At 46.2% G+C, this 19,119-nt stretch overlaps 1 protein-coding gene across 1 annotated transcript in view; it reads right to left on the reverse strand.

Moving 5' to 3' along the window:
• Positions 1-19,119, reverse strand: part of Ppm1h (protein phosphatase, Mg2+/Mn2+ dependent 1H) — a 268,305-nt gene that overhangs the window by 15,044 nt on the left and 234,142 nt on the right. The window contains exon 9 of the mRNA XM_028786548.1: positions 2,405-2,556. Within this exon, the coding sequence (XP_028642381.1) occupies positions 2,405-2,556 (152 nt within the window). The remainder of the gene's footprint in view (positions 1-2,404; positions 2,557-19,119) is intronic.

A 19,119-nucleotide genomic window follows, 5' to 3' on the forward strand; every position in this document is an offset into this window, starting at 1 on the left:
TGATATGCAGGATATATGATATGCAGGATGTATGATATGCAGGATGTTGATATGCAGGATATATGATATGCAGGATGTTGATATGCAGGATGTAGATACGCAGGACGTATGATACGCAGGACGTATGATATGCAGGACGTATGATACGCAGGACGTATGATATGCAGGATGTATGATATGCAGGATGTATGATATGCAGCTCCAAAGTGGTTGTGACCCCCGCCCAGGTTGGGAACTGCTGTTCTAGGCTGACAGTGTTTTGCTCAGTGTACTGAAGATAAAATCCCACCATCTCTTGACTCGTCTGCTGCTTTGGAGAAGACTGTCATACATGCTGTTCTGTGTACATATGTCTCTAGCATCTCTGAGGGGGCTTCATCTAAGGTTCCTCAGTTTCTTAAGAAGTACTTATTTAAGGCTGGAGAGATGGCTCAGCAGTTAAGAGTACTCATTGACCTTCCAGAGGACTTGGGTTCAATTTCCAGCACCCACATGTGTTGCGATAAATATTTGATATTAATTAGGTGTTGCTACCCCACCTTGGATCATTTAGTTCCCGGATAAAAGATGCAAAAATTTTATATCTATATAAAACTTAATACCACTAGAGCTGGGTAGGTAATCAAGTTATTTTGTCTATTTCCCTGTCAATAACCCTGAGATATGACTTTCTATGTTCTGCCTGGGCCGCTTTTACTCTGATTGGTCAGCGCTCATGGCCAGTTCTCCTGAAGCCTTACCCTATAGTGTCTTCTTTTTTCTCCATCTTCTCTTGTGAGAACTGGCCATGTGGGCTGGCCAATCAGAGTGAGAGCAGCCCAAGCAGAATGTGGCAAGTGATATCTTGGGGTTATTGACAAGGAAGTAGACAAAATAGCACAGAGGGCTGATATCTGCCCAGCTCTGGTTCTGGCTAAGGCTTATTACAGATATAAAACTTTTGTGTTTTTTACTTGGGAACTGAATGATCTAAGGTGGGGTGGAAACCCCCAGTTGATATTTACCACAACTCACACGCTGGCTCACAACCATTTGTATCTCTGGTTGCAGAAGATCCAATGCCCCCTTCTAGCCTACACATGTGGTACACATACCTGATGAGCAAAACATAAAAATAAGTAAGTTTTTAAAAATTAAAAAACGGTTATTTATAGTTCCTCTAGCCCCTCCCTGAGCCATCTTGACAGCTCTCTGTTTATATATGGTTAAAATCTGCATAGTCTCATCTCCTTGATCATATTTTTTCTTTCCTTTTTATTTATTATTATTATTATTTATTATTATTATTATTATTATTATTTTGCAGACAGGGTTTCTCTGCTGTTTATTTAGCCCTAGCTGTCCTGGAACTCACTCTGTAGACCAGCCTGGCCTCCAACTCAGAGACTTACTTGCCTCTGCCTCTCAAGTGCTGGGATTAAAGGCACAAACTACCATTCCTGGCTCAGTCTTGATGATGCTTTCAAAGCTCTTAAAATGTTCTGATGTTCTGATGCTAAGATATTTATAGTTTTTTCTAAAAAACCCAGTATGGGAGTGTTTGTCAGCCCAGCTCTACTGTGCCAGCCATTCTGCTGGCTTCTGCCCACGACAAACCATTTCTTGGTGTAGTAGCTGAAGCTCTTTTCTTCCAGAGCTGTTTTCTGCTTTCATCTAGGGCTTTGCATTTTTCAGGGCCGTGAGGGCTACTCATCCTGGTGTAACACTCAAAGGAAAAGTCTATGGTAATCTTCTATTCCTGTCTCTGAACTACTCAAAAGGAGTGATTTCCTAACGGGTGATCAATACCTGAGAGGACCTGTCAGCAGGATTAACCTGAAGTAAGAGCATGAGAACAGAGGAAGCCATGGTGGCTCATACCCCAAACCCCAGCACTGCTGAGGCAGAGGCTGGATGCCCATTCCAAGTTTGAGGATACCCTGATCTATCTAGTGAGATCTAGGCCAGCAAGCACTACATATTGGGACCTGTTTCAATCCCTCCCCGACCACCAACAGTTAAAATGTTGCCTTTTAAAATAAATAGGGTTTTATGTAGCCCAGGCTGACTTCAGACTCCTTAGCTGAGGATGTCCTTGAATTTCTGTTCCTCTTGCTTCCACATGCCAAGTGCTACAATTATAGGCACTAACTACCAGACCCAGTTGATGAGGTGCTAGAGATCGCACCCAGGGCCTTGTGCATGATGGTTAAACACTCTAGCTCAGCCCCTGTTAGTAACATTTAAATAAATCAAGTTCTTTGCCATCTGTATCTTGGTTTACCTTAAGGAGGATTTTCATGTGGTCATGAAAGTATAAGATATGTAGTCCTTTCCATGGTTTGGTTTTCCAAGCTACTCCTACAGCCTCTGTTGTAAGTCACGAGTCCCCGGGAGACTATCCAGTGGTTATGAAGGCACAAACCTGTGAGGGTCGTCTGGATCACAGTTAGGAAGGAATTGAGTGATTGCTTCTGCTACTTCTTCATTTGATAAGACATCCCAGAGTCCGTCAGTAGCCAGGATCAGCACGTCGTCTGCGCCATGCTCATGTCTGGAGAGATCGTAGACTCTTACCTGAAAAGAACAGGAGGTATCACAATGTGAGACACAGAGGCAGGGGGATGCTATTTTCTGTCTCTAACTAACTGGCTTCTGATTCCAAGCTTTCTCCCGTCTGGCCTAGCATTTTTCAAGTATGCACTATAAGGTATGTGATTCCAAAGCAAGCTCTGTGGATCGGGTAGTCTCTTTCTAAGACTTGCTTACAGACACTTAGGCCCAGTCACAACTGTGAATGACCCTGGGAAGGGCTGCATAATTAACAAGAAAGACTTAAGTTGAGCAGGTAGTACTCAAGATGCAGCTGAAGGGATGATTTACACGTGGACATCGTGTGAGTCAGGAAGAGCACGGGGCTGGCCTGCTCATCTTCCTCTGTATATATTAAGAGCCTATGTATTTCCAAGAGATATAAACAGAAAGAAAAAAAATAGATTCTTCCATTTAAGTCTATAGGGGAGAAAGTCCATTTGGGATTTTAAGAAACCTTTCCATATTCATTTGTCAAGAACTAAGGAGACATATTTATTGAATGCACTCATTTGAAATCCTTCTTGCCTGATTCCCCTAAGGCCAAAGGGCCCAGAGCACCCTTCCCTTCCCCAGCTAAGGGTGAGGGTCTGATACTACACTTGGGTTTGATGAACCCCCAATCTGGGCACATTACAAAGACCAAAAGCTCAAGCATGCCATCAGACAGGTTTCACACAGTCTCTTATATCCAACATTGTCCAATATACTCTTTACAACGGTCAGAGCATCCCTAGAAAACTAGAATGAATTAAGAGATCAACTCTACAGTTACCCTACTTGGACAGGGCTGGTGGGGGCAGGGAGGAGCAAGAGAAATTTGGAGGTTTCATCCCTGTTCCTTCCTGATGCTGCAGTGTTGGCCTAATTCATGGACTGAGGACAAACATCAGCTTCCCCTCTCTCAACTCCTCTGCCCCTCATGGCTCGGGAAAGCTTAGGGTAGATGTGGGAAGAGGAAAAGAGAACATGGCAGACACTGCTGCTCTGATGTCCCTTCACACTGGTGACACTAGTGGCATCTGGTCATTTTAGGCACAGACAACAAGCTTCTCAGTGGTCTACCAGATGGCTCAAATTCAGTCTTTGTTTCAGAACAACTAATTTGTCTATGCCAGTGACATCCTTTAAAGGACTGCTCCTGTGGGCTAGCAGCCAGCTTGGTAGGGTAGCTGAACCCTGAAGAATGTTTCACCACCGTGAAAATGAAAAGCAGCCACATGGGCCAGGCCTCTACAGTCCAGATGACAGTAACAATTAGCTAACAGCCCAGCACATGAGGCCCCTCCAGGGTAAGGACATGCAAGGGCATACTCTACCTGCTTTTAAATACATTTTTCTTGAAAGGTATGCTTGCTTAGGATTGAGTTGACATTTTGGAGAAGGTGTCAAGCCTTCCAAGCCAGTGGAAATGGAGTTAGTGAAGCTGAAAAGGTAGAACTGGAGTTTTCAGATGCCCTTTCTTGAGCCATTCATTTCTTATTTTCCTTCAATGGGAGACCCCCCCCCCCAAGCATTGCTTTATTTTCTGTGGTTGCTTGATATGCCAGAGCACATGGAGCTCCAGCATTCCCATAGGGAGTTCATATAGGAATTCATATATGGAGCATATCATTCCTCAAATATTAGTGTGTAGACCAGTTAGCTGGAGAACTTGAGCACTCACAGATGCTTCTTAAGTTCTGGGATGGGCAAGAGAGCTGCAGTTCTCCAGGTGATGTCAGAGATGCAAATACTTGGACCATACATTGAGGAGCAAGGCCACGGGGGACCTACTGAGCCTGGGACTCAAAGGCTCTCTAAACTCTGTGACGCCAGACACAATTTGTTTCCTAAGATTATTAAAAGGGCCATACATGTCACTCCTGGGCTCCCAACTCTAAGTCCTCCCTTACCATGTTAATTCCATGATGTGTTCAATGAGAGCTGGATAGTTTCCAACTGGCTGATCTCCAATAAAGCTACTGTGATCATCTGAGTTCCACTGAACAGGCAATAGTAAGTAACGGGAGGTGGAGGGCATCAGGTGGCTCAATCTTACATCTGTAGTTAAAAGGCGCTTCCGTCTGCCTTTTGGCCCTTCCTAAAACAGATGTTTCCAGGTCTGAAGACAATATCCAGCCTCTGTATCTGCCTTGTGAACAGGGTACCCAAATGGTTTCAAAATGCTTTCTGCTGATCCAAGAAGTGGCAGGTTGATTCCTTCAGTCTGAACTCAGCCTACCCAGTAGTAGGAAATCTGGCTACCAGAACCACGTGAGTTCACACCAAGATGGTTGAAAATGCTGCCGCTCAAGTCCATCAATAATTGGAATCTTCAATTCTATTTGCTTTTCTACTCACAGCTCCCTAATGTGGTTTCAACAGCCAGCACGAACATCCCTTTCAATACCATTTTCCGCATAATTCTTATGTAAAGAATTCAAAGCCAGTAGCCACCCCATTCCTAGGGCGTCCCTCAATTAACAGCCTTTTAGGTTTTTACTGCTATCCTTTGTTTCCTGCCCTTCAGCCAATTTCCAAAGGACTTTGCCAACTTTCCACTTACAGCTCGAGTCCTGTACATTAACCTATGATGCAGAACGCTCTGTGAAAATGCTTTCAGGAAAATTGGACTGGTGTGCAAGCCATCCACCCCTGCACTCATCCTTGTTGGCAACCAGGGCTTCAGTGAATTCTAGCATTCACTGCAGACCTCATGTTCCCTCCCTGAAGTGGCTGCTGGCCTTCTTCAATCAGAAACCCTTCCCTCCCAAGGTTTCTCTGTTCATTTCCTGTAATAGCTTTTAACGTTCCTGGAAGCCTCACATGGATCTAGTGGGCTCTGAGGCTCTGTAGGACTAAGACATCTATCTGGAAGAATGTTGCTGCAGGCATCTGAGGGGTGAGCTACAAGGTGCATATGAGAATACCTTGTAGAAAAGAGGCTAGAAAACATAGTGCGTGCTCCTAATGGCTGCTTCTCCTTGTTCCAATCTACCAAGTAGGGAGGAAGGGGCCACTAGCAGCCTTGGGAATCTTGCATTAAGTTGGAGCAATTGGCAGAAGTTCTTTGACTTTTTAAGGGGCTATGTCCTGATCAATTCATTATTAAACTGAAGATATGGTAAGCTGCAAATGCATTTAGTGCATATAACCCACTATCCATCACAGGGGAGCAATGCTCTTGTAACCGTGGCTGACCAGGCACTGTGCCCCAGTGTCACTGCCCAGCACCGAGAGAGAATATTACATATTACACTGCATCATCCTATTACCCAGGCCAGAGATCAAAATTCAAGATACAGTTGTACACAATCATCGAAGAAGACAATCCCAAGCCAAAGGCCATCTGTTATCTAGACAGCGAAAGGACCATTACTAGTTATCTCCTGGCTACTAGTACCTTTGGGTATCTGCTGTCACTAGATTGAGCTGATAGAGTCCTCTGCCTTGATGACTTATATATTGAACACTCACTACGTACTATACCCTGGGGAGGTTAAAAAAATAAACTATAGACCCATTCATAAGACCCCATTCATATAGATCCATTCATGGATCATAATGTGATCCATCAGGCGTAGCTTGCTAACTCTGACATGACCAAATAGTCACCAAAACGCAGCAGGCTCTTTAAGCGGCAGTCAACTCTTGCCTTTCCTCTTCTATACTCAAGGAACATACTCCGTTCAGGGTCAGCGGAATGAGTGGGAAGGAGCCTTTGGCTGACACGCCCTGGAAGAGCTGAGAGCTGGAGGCTCACAGAGCTCACGCTTCCTAACATTTAGAGATGACCTTACTGCCAACAGTGATTCCCACTTGACACGGGAGCCCGTGGCTCTTAGTGCCTAGCTGCAGGCTGCTATTTCAGCATATGTGCTCCCTTCTTTGGCCTATCAGTGACATTCCGGTGGCAGCTAAGAGATCACGGTTCTGTAAGCTGACTCAGGTGTCTTGAAGTAATTTAGGAGAGGCATCCACCAGATTCCCCTTGTCAGTGATCCTTTGCTTCTCTGGGATACCTTTACAGCTTTTGCGCTGGGATCAGAGGTGCGAGGTGCCTCATCCAAGCACCTTCACGGCTTTTATGTCTTTATCATCTCAGCAAATCTGTCCAGCCCTTTTCTCCTCCTGAGTATTCAGGGTGGGACAATGACAAGTTCCTGCGGCTCTATGTGGCCTGTGGATCAGAGCAAGGGGATGAGTCTTTGGGACTTACCAATGTATTTGATATAGGTTTCCTGTAGTCCATGCTGGCCTCGAACTCACTGTGTAGTGGAGGATGACTTCACACTTGTATTTCTGCCTCTGCATCATGGGTAAGTGCTGGGGACACGGGTGTGCCTTGCTGTGACTGGTTTTGTGCAGTGCTGTAATACTGGGGATTGAGCCCAGGGCTGTGTGCAAGCCAGGCCAGCGCTGCCCCAACGGAGCCAGACACTTCTGAGATTGGTTCTTTTTTAAAGTGAAAAGCGTTGGAGGGAAATCATGTTATCTTTGCGCTAGTCTTCTCATGAAGCCCTTATGAAGGTCAGGGGAAGGGGACCGAGTAGAGGATCTTCAGAGCTCTGCTCTCGGATGGCTCTGCTCTCATAGCAGTGGCACCAAGGATGTGTTGCTTGATGGGGAGAAAGGGATGAGTGTGCTCTGGGAACCTGGGGTCCAGTTCCAAAAGTCTCATTCACTACAGCCGTGATGAGGACTCCCAGTAGTGTCACTGGCAGAGGTAGTTCACAAGATGACGACCACCGTGGGGCAGTGGGAAATAAAAGCTTCATGAAACTCATCCTTCTAGTCAATCCAGAACTAGAATGTGTATGGTGCCTGTACCGGAAGGACGCTGCCGGCTCTTCTCCTTGCGGATGCATGGATCAGATAGACTGTCTTAAGACTGACACTGTGTCATGCCACCAGGACCGCATCCAAATTCTCTATAGCGGCGGCTCTCAACTTTCCTACCGCTGTGACCCTTTAATACAGCTCCCCACGTTGTGCTGACCCCCAAGCATAAAGTTATTTTCATTGCTATTTCATAGCTGTAACCTTGCTGATGCTATGAAATGTAACGTAAGCATCTGTCTCCGGTGCTCTTCGGTGAGCCCAGTGGAAGGGTCACTCACACCCCAAAGGGGTCTCGACCCACAGGTTGAGAACCCCCTGCTCTATAGACTCTACCTACATCGGATGTCAAGAAGCCAATCCTGCAGCTGAGGGCAGGGGAGCTCGGTTTTAGACCCACTTCTGCCTCAACAAATTACTTTGCTCTTTTGCACGTCTAAGACGTGGGCGGACTTCAGATTGAGGGGGTCTGGGGAGGGGAAGTGGTCTCTGCTAGCCTTTCACCTGGGGAGGAAAGAAATGGCAGAGCCAAAGCCTGGAGGTGAGGGAGAGTGGGCAGAGTGGGATTTCTGCTGGGCGGTGGCAAAGGATACGGCTTATCTTCTCGGTCTCCAGTGTCTCCCTTTCTGACATGGAAGGGTGAGGGGACATGGCCGCGGGGTGCAATCAGAGCGCTGACATTTTCCAACTCTTTCATTACAGGATGAGTTAAACCTTGATGTGACTGTGACTGGTCAAGAGACATCAGGGCATTGCTCAAAACAAGTCCAGTGACACTTGAGTGTCACAAACATGTCGGCCGTTCAAACTACCCCAAGGGAGCTGGCTATTTCTTTTGGCTATGGTTAGTTTCATACTTGAATTATACCACAGATACTCTGGAGGCCTTTTGTTTCTTTTTCTAAAGTCCACAGACAAATAAGGATTTGACTTGTAGAGAGTGGGTAAGACTTAACAGCTCCCAGTGCATCAAAATCAGCTAAAATGTTTGGTAATACTGTATAGAGACTGAGGTTGTGGCCAATGCTTAGAACACAGGGCAATGTTGTCCATGTGAAGCCTGGCACCTCATAGCTGGCCAAGCTCTGGGGAGAAAGTCCATGTATGGGCTCAGACTCAGTCATGCTATACCTCTTTTTCTGAGCTTCCAACAGCGGGTTCATCATTAACTATAACTCTTGCTCAGTGAGTCAAACAACAAATTGGATAGTATCCATATCAGTTATCATTTGAGGAAAAGCTCATGGTCACTAACAGGCCCTTAGTGGAAATAAGGGCCTGGAGAAACTCCAGCCTGTGGGTATCAGGCTACCAGATCGACAGGACGAGCTGTAGTTCGGGATACAAGGCATGAGTAAGAGCTGCCAGCTTGCACTCAATGGTTTTCTTTGTGTGTGCATATTTTCCAGCTGTCCTGGAACTTTCTCTGTAGACTAGGGTGGCCTCAAACTTAAAGAGGCACCTCCTACCCCTACCTCACCAGTGCTGGGATTAAAGGCACGCACCACCACACTCCACTTTCACCTTAAATGTTAATAGTGTCCTCTGAGCCTCAAAATGATCTGGTTAAGGGGACAGTAATATGATAACCTGATGTGTAAGCCGTGAAATGATTGTGAATTTGGATTCTTTTGGCTGCTGCTTCCGGTTGGTTACAGGAGCTAACGAAACCACAGTGGGTCAGTGTATCGTAAGGTTCTTCACAAAGGGTCGGTTTCAGAAACTTCATGTGAGCAAGAGACCAAGGACGCAATTCACTATGCATGTGACCTCTGGAGAGAAAAAAAATCACCAGTGGCAAACTGTGGGACACTTGTACAGCAAAATCAATCCTATCGACCTCATAGCAAGAAACCCAGGGCAGATTCGTGGTGAAACGGAAAATAGGATTCATTGTAGCCCAGCCATGTATGCCTAAGGCATGACTCACTAGCTAGGACTAGAGCATGGTGATGTTAATATACCAGGCCTCCACTGGGATTGTAACACCAAGTCCCTAAAGCATAGTCAGGAATGGTGTAGGATGGTGGTTCTCAGAATTTTCCACAAAGAGCCAGGTGTGCTAGAAGTTTGGGGCTAGCCTAGGCTACTATAATCCTAGAACCTGTGATGCCAAAGCAGGGGATGGTTAGAACTTTGGGACCAGCCTAGGTTACATAGTGAATTCTAGATCCGCGTGGGTATAGAGTAAAGACTCCTCCAAAATAAGATCTAAAGGATGAGAATTCCTAGTCTACTCTAGACTCTTAGACTCAACACAACTCTTCTTCAACCGTGGGTCACGGCCCTGGAACTAAATGTGGAAGTTGTGAAGAATCTGGGAACAATAAAAGGTTTGTGAATGGACAGCAATCTAAATTTAATCCAAAATCTGATCTGTAATCAATCCAAGTTGCTCTGCATAGTGCTCACTCCCTGCTGTATCCTGTGGCTCCACCACAGCCGAGGTTCTGAACATACAGCACGTGTTCTCAGCACCGTGGATACCAGCACACCATGCACAGCAGCCGGTATGCCCGAAACACCGCAACTCAGGCTCCAGTTGCTGCTATGCTACGCGTGCCACTGCGTGCTATGCACTCAGGGTTTGTGTTAGCCGTCCATACAACACCTTCTGCTCTCATAGAAACGTAATGGCTTCAGCACAGAAAACAAAACTTTCGATATTTTTATTCCGTCATCCCTCAGCATGTAAATGTCAAACGACTGCATCTACAGGTTATACAGTCATGTAGTATTTAACTCTAAGAATTGATATGCGAGTTACTAACTTCATAAAAACCCTTACACAAATGCCAGTTTGGATGGAAGGCAGTTTCTAACAATTTCCAAAGCTGGCCTAAACCTGTGTCTGCCATTTTAAAAAAAACTATATATTTATGTGAAGCGTTTTCAAGATTCTGAGATCAAAACATTGATTGGCTCCGGAAAATGTTGAAGATACCATGTGCCATGTGGTATCAAAAGCTCCTCTTTGTGTATGATGTGTGTATGCATGTGTGCATGTGTGCATATGCCACATGGATGCAGGTATATTCATGCCATGACGTGCACATGTAGGTCAGAGGGCAGCTCAGGTGTAAGTCCTCGAGTTCTACTTTGGTTGAGGCTGTTTCATGCCATCAAAAACAAAACAAAACATCCCTGGGGCACTTCATTTTTCCTTTTGAACCCAGGGAATCCACTCTCTGTGAGGCCTGACTTCTACACAATTCTGAGAGCTCTTACTCTTACTGAAAGAAATAACAATAAACTAATTATAATCACAAGCTTAAACACTCAAATACATGTTCATTAAGGATGAGGAAAACAATAAGGCTGGGCATGGTGGTACATCCCATTAATCCAAGTGTAGGATACGTGACCAGTCAGGCATTAGAATGGTAAGGGTGAATGAGCTTCCCCCCTCCCCCCCTCACACACACCCTGAGAATCTCAGAATTGCAAAGGGTGGGAGTGGAGCCATTCCCTCCCTGCCTCTACCTGCTCTGGAACACATAACAACGACATCCCATGGAGGAACATGGACACTCGTCATGTAACATAAACACCCGGAGGTCTCCACGCTAATGAGATATCTAGATAGCCCTGAGCTTCCCTTCTTGAGCATTCCTTCCCACAAAAGGGATCTAATCCCTGGTTCACCCCAATAAAGTGTATGCATTCACATCTGCTACCATATAAACCAGTAGGAACAAGTGAGGACCGTCTCTTCATCAAGAATCGCTGTGAGAGGAGGCCTTCATTTTAAAGAGCCACACCTACATCTTGAAAGGAAGGTCTTCTCTTCTCCGGCCTTTCTGAACTCTTGTCACTCACTCGAGATCAGACTGGGTTCCGCCCATACCGGGCTCTGCCTTCCCCTTCCTGCCTGGTGCATAGATACCCTGAGGGGAAGTGTGGACCCTGGAGTCCCCAGTTCCTGATTCCTAATGGTACAGCTGCAGTACCAGTATACATAGAGAAGAGACCATGAACCACAGCAATCCTCCCAGACTCCTCCTGGACTGCCTGTTTAGGGCTTTGTTCCTCCTCCCCATAGCAGCAACGCCAGTGGTGCCTAGTCACCATCAACAGAGGCAGGACATCCCAGCACTCAGGAGGCAAAGGCAAGTAGATTGAATTCAAGGTCAGCCTGGTCTACAGAGTGAGTTCTAGGACAACCAGAACTACACAGAGAAACCCTGTCTTGAAGTCTTGAAATATCACAAAAAAAGGAGGAGGAAGAGGAAGAGGGAAGAAGAAGGAAGAAGAAGAGGAAGAGGGGGAGGAAAATGAGTAAGAGAAAAGAAAGAAGGAAGAAGGAAAGGAAAGGCAAAAGAAGGAAGGAAGGAAGGAAGGAAGGAAGGAAGGAAGGAAGGAAGGAAAGGAAGGAAAGAAGGAAGGAAGGAAGGAAGGAAGGAAAGGAAGGAAAGAAAGAAGGAAGGAAGGAAGGTAGGAAGGAAGGAAAGAAGGAAGGAAAGAAGGAAGGAAGGAAGGAAGGAAGGAAGAAAAAATTCCTAATAGATTGTTGAAAATATGTATCCTAAGCTTCCCTTGAGAACTGTACAAATACAAAACAGTGTCTGGATTGCAAACTTGCTTTTACTTTCTAACTAGGGTAGCTCACATTTTCCAATAACAAGCAGAACTTGCACACCCTGCTCTGAGCCAAAGTCCCCTATCCCTTGGTTTAATTAGCTTCTTTGTAAATCTGCTTTTATATAACAGATTACCTGTCCTTTCATCATTCACAGAACAGCTAACTCATCAACTTGCAGTTATTTTCCTCTCATAGATAGGTGGTCAACCCTAACTATCAAGAGTTCTCGGCAGGTAAGGTACTTTACAGGAAAATCATGATACGACAACTCTGAGATGGACAGCCACGATTCCTTCTCTTTGTCAGAACATCTTCACGGCAAATCAAGTGCCGACTCCGTGTGCCCCTCCTTCTAAGTGCACTGGTCTCAACAATTCCTCTGCCATCAGAACACTGCAGGGCCATGGGTCTGGAACTTCAGAGGCCAGTGCTTCTGAAGCTGTGAGGTGCTGCCTAACACCCTTAACCCACTCGCTCTGGGGACAGTTACTCTAGGAACCTAGCTGTCCCGCTCTGAGGATCTAAGACCATTTGGATACACCGTGTGCTGCTGCCTGGGCTCAACTCTCAGCTGATAGCCCACACTGTTAGCTGCTGAGCTATCATCTGAGACTTCCACCCTATCCTTGTCTTCAACCAGCATCTGACGGGGAGTCTATGATGGGCTCTGGGGGAGAACTACCAAGATCACCCAGTCTGTGAACCACAGAACCATAAACATTAATAACCACAGAACCAGGAGAGTGAACAGTTTGGAAAGTGGTCTGTGTATAGTCAACAAGAGGCAAAAAGGTATGTATTGAGGAAAAATTTCCAGGCTAACTTTGGATCAGTGGTTCTCAACCTTCCTAATGCTGCAGCCCATTAATACAGTTCCTCATGGTGTGGTGAGCCCCAGCCATGAAATTACACTCATTACTACTTCATAACTGTAATTTTGCTACTGTTATGAATAGTAATGTAAACATTTTTGGAGACAGAGGTTTGTCAGAGGGATCGTGACCCACTGCTCTACATGGTTAAGCTGGGACACTGAACTATCTGGAATTTTCTCTTTGGTCTCTGTCCACATGTGGCACTCATTAATTTTGCTTCTGCCTGTCAGCAGGTAAACAGTAAGAAAGCTCTCCCTGGGTGGGGCTAAGAAAATTCTAGAACTGTACATGGGATCAGCTCAACCAGGTGGAGGGAAGTAAGAAATCCATGTTTGATCTCAGTGCCGCCTGAGGTTCCCAATCTAATAAATCTTTATTAATTAGGAAGTTATTTTGACTCTCTACTTAAATGTCTATTTTAAAATTGGTTCAGAAAACTCGGAAGGAAAAAGAATCAGACTATTTTCTTCTTCAGACCCTAATAATTGTTCTTTTCATTCAGGCTAGAAAGCAAAATCGAGTGTGTGTATGTGTGTATGTATATGTGTGTGTATGTATGTATGTATGTATGTATGTATATGTATCTGTGTATGTGTGTATATATATGTATGTATGTGTATGTGTGTTGGGAGACATGGACACACCACCCATGCTAAGGCAGAATCATCTCTTTCACCACTGAATCAGAACCCCAGCCCTATGCCTAACAAATAAGATAAAAATCACGTTTCCATTTCACTCTGTAAATGAAGTCTAACCTCAAGTGAGTTCTTGTTATATTACAGGGAAACAATTCACAGTTCTGACTCCTTCGGTTTTTGCTTCCTCATGGTCAGAGTTCCAGTCCTTAGATAATGACTGTCAGTCTGCAGCTCCCAGCCCTGATGAGCTAGCTCCCCATCACATGAGGTTAGCCCAGCCACTCCCCTTGCTGCTCCAGGTCCAGTTCATGGTAGGAATCGGCCTCATTGCTCTAACAGTCCTCTACCTCTACTGTTGCAGGCACAGCGACTCTCTGAGGTGGGTCTTGTTTTTATAGGAATTCACTCTTGCTTCCTTCTTCCTGCCCTACTTTCCTGCTTCCTTTAGTCTCACCTAGAGATGGCCTCAAATTCCAATTTCAGAGGGACAAACACCCCACCCCCACCCCCACTCCTGTTTTTCTTTTTTTTTTTTTTTTTTTTTTTTTGACCCTGTCTCTCTCTTACGTAGCTGTGGCTGCCCTGGGATTTGCTACTTAGCCTAGGCTGGCCTCCAGCTCATAGACACTATATAGACATTCACCTGCCTGTGCTTTTTGGTACTGATTTAAAGGCGTGCACCTCCATGCCCAGTGTGCATTTTTGTTTTTAAATATGTTTTCCCCTCTCTATCCACCAAAGAGAACTACCCTTTTAGAAGGCTTGAAGACAGTCATGGGTATGCCAACGTTCTTCACCTCTCTAGATGAGTTTCATGTAACCATAGTAAGCTTCTCTGGCACAATCATCTTTCCTTCTTATAGAATTTGGGAATTGTTGTTTCTTATTAACTAGACAGCAGAAGCACAGAATAGATAAACATGTTCTTTCCCCAAATGGGGATTGTAGCCTGGAGCACAAAAAGTCACCAAGAACCAGAAGACTATGGGTGTTAAAACGTAAATAGAAGGCGGTAGCTATCCTTCGTGATTGCAAGGGGAATACCAGGACTCTCAGACATATTCTCCTTCAATATGAAAGTGGTCACCGGAACTGCCTGGGTGTGAAACAGTCTTCCGAAGCCGTTAAGAAGGAAGAAGGGGAGAACATTACTGACCATCACTAACCACACACCAGATCTCATGCCCGGGATTTCACTGACGTTCTTATTTCCTCCTACCCATAATCCATCAGTCCAGACCATGCCAAGCCCCATGATGAAGGAAAAGCAACTGGGGGCCTTCCGGTGACTGGAGTGGAACTCCACCTCAGCCTCTTTGTCCCTTATGAAAGGAGTGTTTCGGAAGAAAGAGATTATCTAGACAGAAAAAAATTCCCAGGATTGGGCTAAATGAGCTGGCGTTATAAGAAACAGCTGACGGACTCCTGAAAACCAGAGAGAGGAGAGACGAAGCAGAGAGAAAATTAGCCTGGTTGTGGTTCTGGCTGGCTGGGCTAGAAGACACGGCTGTGGAGTGGGGGAGGGAGTTGGCTCTGCGGAGCAGCCCCCAGACAGAAAAGGGCCTTGTTCTTCCAAGAGCCCAAACTGGGGCACAGTCTTGGAGTGCAGGGCCGGAAAAGAAGGGTGAAATTAGGAATCCTAGCTCTACAGAGGGCCTGTCACAGGCCCAAAGGGGCGGAGAGCGGAGAACATCTGGAAGTCGAGGCCTTAGGCCTGTGCCAAGCTGTCTGAGTAACAGGATGCTTGTGTGTGCCGGGCTGGAGGTGGGGGAACTGTTAGGAGAGAGGACAATGCTGAGGACTTGGGCATCGGTGCCTGAGTTAACAAATCCCCTCAGTTCTGAACTCTTCAGGATGCACAGTTGAGCCTCCTAATTAGGCAAGAGGCAGACCTGGCCGGAGATGCCTGGGGGAGGGGCTGCAGTCCGCGTGGTCACGCAAAGAAAGCCGGGTGCTGTTGTGGAGGGTGACAGGCTCCCACTCAGCCCTGTAGCTTGCTGCTAGCAAGCCCCCTGCTCCTTTGGCGGGGGGCCTCTTGTGGAATTCAGGTCTTGGCTAGAAATCTCTGCTTTAGACCCCAGAAGGTCTGAGGAGAGGCTCCGGAAACCTGGCGGCGGCGGCTCTTCAGGTTTGGCAAACTCAAGATTTTTTTTCCAGCGCCTTGTGTTCAGCAATACTGAAAATGTGTTTGGCTGGAGAGAAACCCTTCTCTGAGTATTAAACCCCCGGTGCAATTTTTTTTTTTTACATAAAGTTGATCCACATGGTTTTGATTTATTTGTATTTAATTCATCAAATCGAATTAGGAGCCGCAGTGATGAGTGGGATCACTGGGAATTTCCAAGAAGGGTTTTGAGCCCTTTTTCTTAGAATCAAATCACATGTCTTCACGTCCTCCCCCCCCCCCCCCCCCCCAGCCCCAGTCCTTAAAACCACCAGACTGAGCTAGATTTGAAATTTAGAACCCAAATGTGAAGGAAAAGATCCGTGCTTGGCAGAACCCAAGCATAGCAGGGAGATATGGGGGGGGAGGGGGGAAGGGGGGTTGGTCATAGAGAATGTGGGTGGGGCGTTTTGTGAGTGGAGGGAGAGTCTTGAACACTGGGAGCAGTCTGATTCTTCGTTAGATGGCTTAAGTAAATTAACCTGCTTTTCTGGGATCCCAACAGAAGCCGCCTAGCCATTTCTCTCTTGGATATGATTTTATCACCATCCCCCTGAGTAAAGGGTTTTAGCTTTAAGGAGTGGAGATGGAATTGGGGGAGGGGAACTATCTTCTTTTTTCTGTTCTAAACTGTACAGTAGTCAATTCAAACTGTTCCTCTTCTTCTAATGGCCCCGTCCCCCCTCTCCTGACTCTGGCTAAGGCGCGTCCATCTGGAAACATTTAAAATGTATAACAAATTTAATCTTGTGCAAGAGATCTTGGTATATACACTCCGTATCCATTAGGTTAAATTGTAGGCATGCAGTCGTCTCTTACAGGGTTCAGCCTGGCCTAGGTTTACATACACAGAGAACGGCCATTACGGTCATTGCAATTACCCACTCTAACTGAGCCATTATCTGCAGTGTTAGTCTGAGGCCAACAGCATCTGTCTGAGAAACTCTGACCCCTGAGGACCAGAGGCTCTCATGTTCAAGACAGAGGTGACCTTTTCAGAGCCCCTCAAACCAGTACATGCTGAGTCACCCTGAGCCTATATTTCTTGACCACCCTCACCACAGTGACCCTGTACCTAATCAGATGTGGGTTATAAGTGCCGGTTTGCTACTTGACGGTTGTATAACCTTGGGTCATTATTTTATTTTCCTGAGTCTCAGTGTTCAGTGTGCAGGATGGGTGGGATAACTTTCTCCCTCACAAGTCTGTTAGGAATGAGAGGTGGCTGTAAATTCCTAAGTATGTTAGATGGAGTGTAGAGAGATGTACTGAAAGTACGGTTTCAGTTAAACAGGAGAAACACACGTCAGACACCTAACCTCAGCGTGATGGCCGCAGCTAACAACCCGCCCCACAGATTCCTACTCTGAGAGGCTTTTTCAGAGAGAACTGTTTTTCCTCAGACTAAGAACAGCACAGTAACGAGATGCTCTGTCAAGTATAACTGTACAGCAACCACAGAGAGCCAGGTTCCCCTGTACAGAGAAGTATCTGCATGTGGATATGGAGAGGGAGGCTGAGGAGGAGGCTTTGAGGCTGCTTGAGAGAGTAAAAATGCTTCATTAGTGTTTCCTGAGATCCCCAGGGAAGCTTCTGTAAAGGGCAAAGGTGAGGGTGCCATTTAACATGTCGGATGAATGCTCTCCCCCAAGGGAGAAAGGACAGTTTTATGAGCCCAGTTACAAACTCGGTTCTCAGTGGAGTTCAAAGGGAAGACAGTTCAGGGTTTGGAATTTATTACTTTCTTCTGGTGAGAAGCAGCTTTGGCTGTAACTCCTGGTCCTAATGTTGGCCAGCATGGAGGGGTGGGGAACTCCAGGGGACTTTGGACATTTTGTCCAACTGGGACAGAGCTGCTTCCAGAGCTCCGAGAGAAGACACTTATAGCTTTGGATGCGGATTGTACGGTTTTTCTTTTTTTTTTTTTAAAAAAAGATTTATTTATTTTTTATTTATATGAGTACAGTGTTGCTCTCTTCAGACACACACTAGAAGAGGGCATTGGATCCCATGACAGATGGTCGTGAGCCACCATGTGGTTGCTGGGATTTGAACTCAGGACCTCTGGCAGAGCAGTCAGTGCTCTTAACTGCTGAGCCATCTCTCCAGCCCTGTTGGTACCTTATTTTATTTTTTTTAACTAAGCTAATTCCATGTAACAACCGCAGGGTCTATGGGGGGATGTGTCTTTCATGCCTAATGCTTACTAGAAATTTCCATGCCAGTTTCAATGCTGAGGCTCTCTCTCTAAAGGGATTATCCTTGTTTAGAGTTTGGCCCGGGACCTGAGCCTAGACGGCTCTTTGTGGCCACGGAGGAGAATGGAGCAGACACATGGTCTGAAGGGCAAACCTCAGGCTTGGAAGTCTTGTATGAAGCCTTGTATGAGGGTGAGCCGGGCCCATCAAAACTCCTCTCTCCAATACAGATGTGTGGCAGAGGAGTTGGGTTGCCTGGGATATGTGGAACTTGGCTGGCTAACCGAACAGCACAACTCCTCTTGCAGGCTTTTGCTGAGGTGGCTCTGCTGTTCATTCCAGAAGCGCTCTCATTCAAATATTCATTTTGTAGACACTAGAAGGATGGCTCCCAATATAATTAAACACCTCTTTTGTGGGGCCACTTTGAGTCCATTTATGTTTCCCATAATAAAAATGGGCTACATTAGAAGAGTACCTGCTGAGTGGGGTACGGCCTCATACCAAGGGACCTCACTGGTGGGGAGGCTGAGACAGGAGGATCGTGAATGTGAAGCTAACCTGGGTAATACAAGACCCGTGTCTCACATTCCCTTCTCCAGCGTGTGTGTGTGTATGTATGTGTGTGTATGTGTGTGTGTATGTATGTATGTGTGTGTGTATGTATGTGTGTGTATGTGTGTATGTGTGTGTGTGTATGTGTGTATGTGTGTGTGTGTGTGTGTGTCTCAGTGGTAGAGCATACAATGATTTGCCACCTCCATTACATAACTTTCCTTGGGCAGAGCGCGTACATGGAGCCGTGGCCGTACAGTCTGGACATTTCCAGTATAACATATGGATATATGGATCTACTAGCTCATTTACACAGTGCGGCAGACAGTAAGACTTGCTCTTCTCTACCACAGAAATTGGGAACTAAAGTTCTCTCTCTCTCTCTCTCTCTCCCCTTCCCTCCCCTCCTCCCTCCCTCCCTCCTCCTCCTCTTCCTCCTTACACTCCTCCTCTTTGTTGTAGTCCTTGCCATCCTCCTCCTCCTCCCTCTCTCCCTCTCTCCCCCTCCCCCTCTCCCCCCTCCCCCTCTCCCTCCCCTTTCCCCTCCCCCTCTCCCAACCTCCTTTGCAGCTAGAAGAGTGACAGGACTTTAACCAATGAGATTTAAGTGAGCACAAGGAACGGAGCCTGTTCCTACCCGTTTCAATGGAAACTTTACATTTGTGGGAGGGACCCACAAGGCCCCGCCCCTAGCAGAGACTGGTAGCTGCAG

This window comes from Grammomys surdaster, unplaced genomic scaffold, assembly GCF_004785775.1.
Source record: "Grammomys surdaster isolate TR1022 unplaced genomic scaffold, NIH_TR_1.0 125548, whole genome shotgun sequence".
Classification (NCBI taxonomy): Eukaryota; Metazoa; Chordata; class Mammalia; order Rodentia; family Muridae; genus Grammomys; species Grammomys surdaster.